A 5,801-nucleotide genomic window follows, 5' to 3' on the forward strand; every position below is an offset into this window, starting at 1 on the left:
CAAGTCTTATTAATTAAAATTCAGTCTGGTCTTCGTGGTAAGAAATGTAATACAATTTAAAATTGCATACAGTAATTTAATTACAATATTCATTATTCATGTTTGGCTCTGTTCTGGGAGATTGTCAATGGACCCATAACGGACACCCGGGTATAAATGCAATATTTTATTAACAAGAAAATAATGAATATTTACAGATATATGGCATCATGAATAAATTACAATCAACATGAAACATATTACTTTTATTAAAAAAAAAAAAATGACTATGGCGTCTTCTCTCGTGTATCATCAGATGTCCGGCTCCATGCTCGCCTCTCCTTGGAGGCCAGTTGGGTCAAAACAAAGTACACCACATTGTGACAGCTGTAGTGAGTCTACAGTCCACCTGCCTGCTGGCAATATAGCCTGGTTGTGATATGTAGATGTGATTGATATTTGTTTGTTTTTTTAAGTCATTCTATAACAATACAAAGTAATTTTATTTATTTTATGTATTAATTGTATTTTATATATTACTATGTTATTACTAATTTTATGTATAACTATATTACTAATTGTATTTATTTGATGTATTACTATGTTATTACTAATTTTACTTCATGCATTACAAATTGTATTTGTTTTATGTATTACTGTTATTACTAATTTATTTTTTTATGCATTTATTTATTTTATGTATTACTGTTATTACTAATTTTATGCATTACTATATTGATATTCTAATTTATTTTATGTATTATTGCCTATATTACTAATTATATTTATTTTATCCATTACTATGCTATTACTAATTTTATTTTATGTATTACTAATTTTATTTACCATTTTAATTTACTTTTATTTTACTATAATCTATTTTTTTATCGTTCGTTTTATCCATTTATTTATATTATGATCTAGTTATTTATATTTGTTTATTGTTTATTATTTTCAAAGAGCCCTGATTGATCACATCTACATATCACCACTACCAGTCAGGATCTGAGTGACTCAGAACCCTGGTGACCTCCAGATGGAGCCACACAGGAGACCAGCAACGTCCTAAAGAAAAGAAAGAAATGCCCATTACTACTTTGTTCATAAAACAATATTGATTGAAATATTTATTAACAGTTTGCAGAATTACAGTACATGTCAAGCACAAACTCAATACAAAGACTGTTAACTGTACGACGACCCAATTAAGCATTACACTTGTTTACAAGAGGGTCCACCATGTTCAATTCATCAAAACATTTAGAGACGTACAAATAAGACACTTCTATATAGTCAAAGAACAGAACAGGAATTCATCATAAAGGAGGTAAAAAGGAAAAATAAACTTATACAGTGAGGGGAAAAAGGGAGTCAATGGATTCACATGTCTTAATGACTGTTGGTAGGGCGTTCCACATTTTGGTGGCATAGGAGTGAAAATAATTTAGTCCCTTGTTTGTGCCGAATCTGGGTTGTACATGGTTCGTTGCACTCCCTCTGGTGTTGTGGGTGTGGACTTCGTTAACACAAAGGAAGTATCTAGACAGGTACATGGGTATCTTGGTGGTGTATCGAATCTTGTGGACCAGGCCCATTGCAAGATGCTGTACTCTGTCGTCGACCCTAAGCCATCCCAGCCTGTCAAAGTGGGCAGGAGTGAGGTAGGTTCGGGGGGTGAGGCCAAGTAGGAGCCTGACCAGTTTGTTTTGGGAGGTCTGGAGCCTAGTTTTAAGGGCCTTTGAGGTGCATGCATAGTCAAAGAAACCTTGTACGAGGGCTCCTGTTAAGGTCTTCAAGGTGTTTTTGTTGACCAGTGAGGAGATCCTGTAAAGGAATCTTGTTCTTTGGTTGACTTTTTTGATTACGTTGGTGGCCATTTTATCACCGGAAAGATTAGCCTCCAGGATGGAACCAGGGTAGGTAATTTCATCTTTACGTGTGATAACATTGTCACCAACTCTAACCAAGAAGCCATTTGCCTTGCTGAGATTACTATTAGATCCAAAGAGAATGGATTCAGTTTTTCCCAGGTGTAAAGATAGTTTGTTATCAGCGAGCCAGGTGCAGATTCTACCGAGTTCAGAGCTGAGGGCCTTTTCAACCTGCAGTTTGTTCCTGTCCGAGACTAGCAGTGCCGAGTCATCTGCGAACAGGAACAAGTTTCAGTCACAAGCTCATGTCATGATCATAGTGTGTGTGCGTGTGTTGTATAGTTACCTTGCTGTGATGTAACTCCAAAGGTGATCAGAAATAGTTGCTCCATCGGCTAGAAACGTGCTCTTCACCGGCATGATGATCTTGTTCCTAAAAAAAGTCTATAGTCAACCCTGATTACAGAACATGATATAAAAAAACACAACTAGAAGGATTTAGGCCTGTCACAATTACCTAATCGCCAAGTATTTGAGATACTTTTTTAGAGATTGGTCATAATCGTCTCCATGTTGAAAATGTTCATATATTGTCAAACATTTTAAAGAAATAATGCAAGCAACCGATCTACAAGCTCTAAATGTGTCCTTTGTAATTTACTTCTTTTTTTAGTGTATAAAGTTATTGAATTATGCCATGTGCAGCTTTTTGTTTACAAAGCCTACAAAAGCCAAAGTTTTATTTAGAATGTTAGTATGACGCAATTAAATTGTTACTTGTAATTTATTTGAGCAACAATTAAATCGGCCATTATAAAACCTTAAATTCTGACAGGCCTAAACAGGTTCCAGTGGCGTCTACCGAACCTTCTAGCTCCGTCCGAGTCTCCCAGCGATCCAGAAGTCATCAGCGGAAACACCCGGGGAAAGCTTCGGATCTCGGGCATCGGCTGAGATCTCCATTCTAACAAAGTACGAAAGACACACACCGCAAATTAGCTTTGCTGTGTGTGTGCGTGTCCTGTCACAACATACACATGCACTTACAGTAACGTTTAAGAAAAGGGATCGACCAATTATCGGCAACGGACGATTATTGGCTTTTTACGAAGCCTAAAAAAGCCCTAACCCTAAAGCGGTTCGTACCGTTGAGTTCCTCACTGAGAAGGCCCAGGTCCGAAGTCCTCCAGCGTCTACCCAGATCTCCGTCCTCCGTCCTCCCATCCATGGACAGACCTGCAGATCTCCATCTCTAGAGGCTCCAGCCTCCAGCTGTGTCTATGATCTCCATCCTGAGAGAGAAAGAAAGAAACCATTAGCTCTACAAGCTCACAACACGTTGCAGTGTGAGCTTGTAGATCTGCTATTTTTGCTGAACGGAATAGGGATGCTGGGGTTGAAGTAGTTATCAAAAGTGTCATTAAGACTTTGATTAGCTTGGAAAGCTGACAGACATTCAACCAGAGTGCCACTAGGAGGCATCAACACATGTACAGTCCTCAACATCTTTTGTAATTTGTATTCAAGTTGTTACAAAGACCAAGAGGCACGCTCATGATATGAGATATTGACTCTCAAACTATTGTGCAGAGTCATTTAGATTTATCCTAAAATATTTAAAACATTTTGATTACTGTAAATGTACAGTACAAAAGCAGTTATCCATCCTCAGGAACAAGCAAGAACTATTCCTACTCACAGCTCATCAGAGTCCTCTGAGGAAGCCCCCGGGGGGGGGAGCTTTGGAACGGATCTCTGTCCAGGGAACATCAGATCGTCTATCGATATCTCCATTCTAACAAAGAAAAAAAAACACACCAAATTAGCCTTTCTGTGTGTGTGTATGTGTGTGTGTGTGTGTGTGTGTGTGTGTGTGTGTGCACTCCCTGTCCAGCAGCCGCGTTCCAGCGACGTCTACCGCGATCTTCATCCTAACAAAGAAAGATTGATTAGAGTGACCAAGAGCCAGATATATATTCTATCCTGTCACAACATATATACATAAAACTTTTATTTATAGAGAACATTTAAACAGAAGCTAAACATATCACTTACAGTAATAAATGTTTCAGTTAGGGTTCTTTTTGACAGGCCTAACAGGGTCTTACTTTGAGTCGTCTTCAGAGGAATGCAGATTCCTGGAGAGACCTGCAGTACATCTGGAAGAAAGACAATGGCCGTTATCGTCTATGAATGGCTTCATAGAAAAGAGCTTCGCACATCACTCCCTTGTTGTTGCTGCCAATAGTCTGGATAGTCTATACTTCTTATTCTTGATGACAATTGTTTATGAATTTGATGCATTACTATGTGTTGTTGCTTACTGTAAGTCACTCTGGATGTGAGAACTGCCTAAATTGTTGAAATTCCTAGACGTGATCAATTAGGGTCATAGGGTGTGCTCTTCGGTGATAGCAGTGGTGTCATTTGTATATTTTTACAGTCCCACTCCTCCCTATCATATCTTGCGGTGAAGCTGGACAGAACACTGTCCTTTAAACAACACCTGACAGCGTCAAGAGAAAGACCACCGCCTGTGCCGCACCGATACGGCGTCCAGCCGGTACCGAGGCTCTGGTGTTCCCCACCGCTGAGTACTGTGCCCCAGTCTGGAGCCGTAGCCCTCATGTTGGTTTTGGGGCTTTTTATGCCTTTACTGATAGTGAACAGTATATAGACAGGAAAGGGGGAAGAGATGGGGAGTGACACGCGGCAAAGGCCGTCGGGAGTCGAACCCGCAGCACACCATCCGGCTGGCTTGGCAGCATAGGTGCCCAGACAGTTGAGCTAACCATCCGGGCCACACTTAAATATTTAATTTCAACAGCGACAATAATCGTCCAGTAAAAAGAAACTTCATAATCGTGAAAGGCCTAGAGCGGTTCTTACCGTGCGGTTCCTCACCGGGCAGGCCCAGGTCCGAAGTCCTTCGGCATCTACACAGATCTCCGTCCTAAGAAAGAAAGAAATAAAGACCAAATTAGCTTTTTTTTTAGCTGCATATTCAGAACCACTTAAACCCGCTATAGATTTGTTAAAACAGACCTTTAAAGAGAGCATTTGGTATATGCTCAGATTTCACTCTACACAAATTGATTTGCCAAACATAGCATATCTACAAGCTCACAACACGTTGCAATGCGGTGTGAGCTTGTAGATCTGCTAATTTGATCTGCTAATTTGGCCCCAGAATAGAGATGCTGGGGTTGAAGTGGTTTACAAAAGTGTCATTAAGACGTTGATTAGCTTGGAGAGCTGACAGACATTCAACCAGTGCCACTAGGAGGAATCATACTGCCATGCTATACTTCGTACCATAACAGTACAACAGATATCCATCCCAACAAGAAATATTCCTACTCACAGCTCATCAGAAGTCCTCAGAGGAAACCGCCGGGAGGGAAGCTTTGGAACGGATCTCTGTCCTTCCACGACGTCTACCACGACCCATCCACCCTAAGAAAGAAAGAACGAAAGATGAATTTTTAAGTGACCAAGAGCCAGATACATGTACATTGTGTCCTTTCACATCATACACAAAATGTATAGAGAACATTTAAAACAGAAGCCGACCATACCACTCGCAGTAATAGAAAAGTCTATGTGGTTTCTTACTTTGAGCCGCCTGCAGAGCCCCCCATGCAGATTCATCCATGGACAGCGAGAACTGTAGATGTCCACCTGTAGGGGCTCCGGTTGAGCCTCGCAGAATCTGGAAGGAAGACATGGTGGTTATAGTCTATGAATGGGTTTGCACATCACTCACTTGTTGCTGCTGCCAATAGGAATTTGTGATGTCTGTGTGGCGACAATTGCTGCGTCTGTCTGTTTTTTTATAATACATACAATTTATATAGCACTTTTCAAGGTACCCAAAGTTGCTTCACAAAACAGTAAAAACGAATTTATTTGAAAATAAACTAGATTAAAAAGGTTAAAAACTAGAATTAT

At 39.9% G+C, this 5,801-nt stretch overlaps 1 protein-coding gene across 2 annotated transcripts; it reads right to left on the reverse strand.

The window, feature by feature from the left end:
• Nucleotides 1–941: 941 nt before the first annotated feature.
• On the reverse strand, nt 942–5,559 carry LOC308313991 (uncharacterized protein). Of its 2 annotated transcripts, none has more exons than XM_080761342.1 (9): nt 5,466–5,559; nt 5,215–5,306; nt 4,740–4,803; nt 3,959–4,009; nt 3,550–3,781; nt 2,997–3,142; nt 2,718–2,814; nt 2,197–2,283; nt 942–1,044 (listed from the first exon to the last, which is right to left on the reverse strand). In XM_080761342.1, the coding sequence occupies exons 6-9, from the start codon at nt 3,076–3,078 to the stop codon at nt 978–980; spliced, it is 333 nt and encodes a 110-aa protein (XP_080617468.1). In that variant the 5' UTR covers nt 3,079–3,142; nt 3,550–3,781; nt 3,959–4,009; nt 4,740–4,803; nt 5,215–5,306; nt 5,466–5,559; the 3' UTR covers nt 942–977. The 2 variants fall into 2 exon arrangements, with proteins under 2 accessions (XP_080617468.1, XP_080617469.1); XM_080761343.1 differs by lacking the exon at nt 942–1,044 and adding an exon at nt 2,053–2,122.
• Nucleotides 5,560–5,801: the final 242 nt, after the last annotated feature.

The sequence above is a fragment of the Protomyctophum bolini genome (assembly GCF_963924005.1).
Source record: "Protomyctophum bolini genome assembly, chromosome: 4".
NCBI lineage: Eukaryota > Metazoa > Chordata > Actinopteri > Myctophiformes > Myctophidae > Protomyctophum > Protomyctophum bolini.

Coding starts and splice junctions, on each gene's coding strand:
- LOC308313991 (XM_080761342.1), bottom strand. CDS start 3,078: ATGGATGGGAGGACGGAGGACGGAGATCTGGGTAGACGCTGGAGGACT. Junction 2,284..2,717: donor GACTCGGACGGAGCTAGAAG/GTTCGGTAGACG, acceptor GACTTTTTTTAG/GAACAAGATCATCATGCCGG. Junction 1,045..2,196: donor TGGAGTTACATCACAGCAAG/GTAACTATACAA, acceptor TCTTTTCTTTAG/GACGTTGCTGGTCTCCTGTG.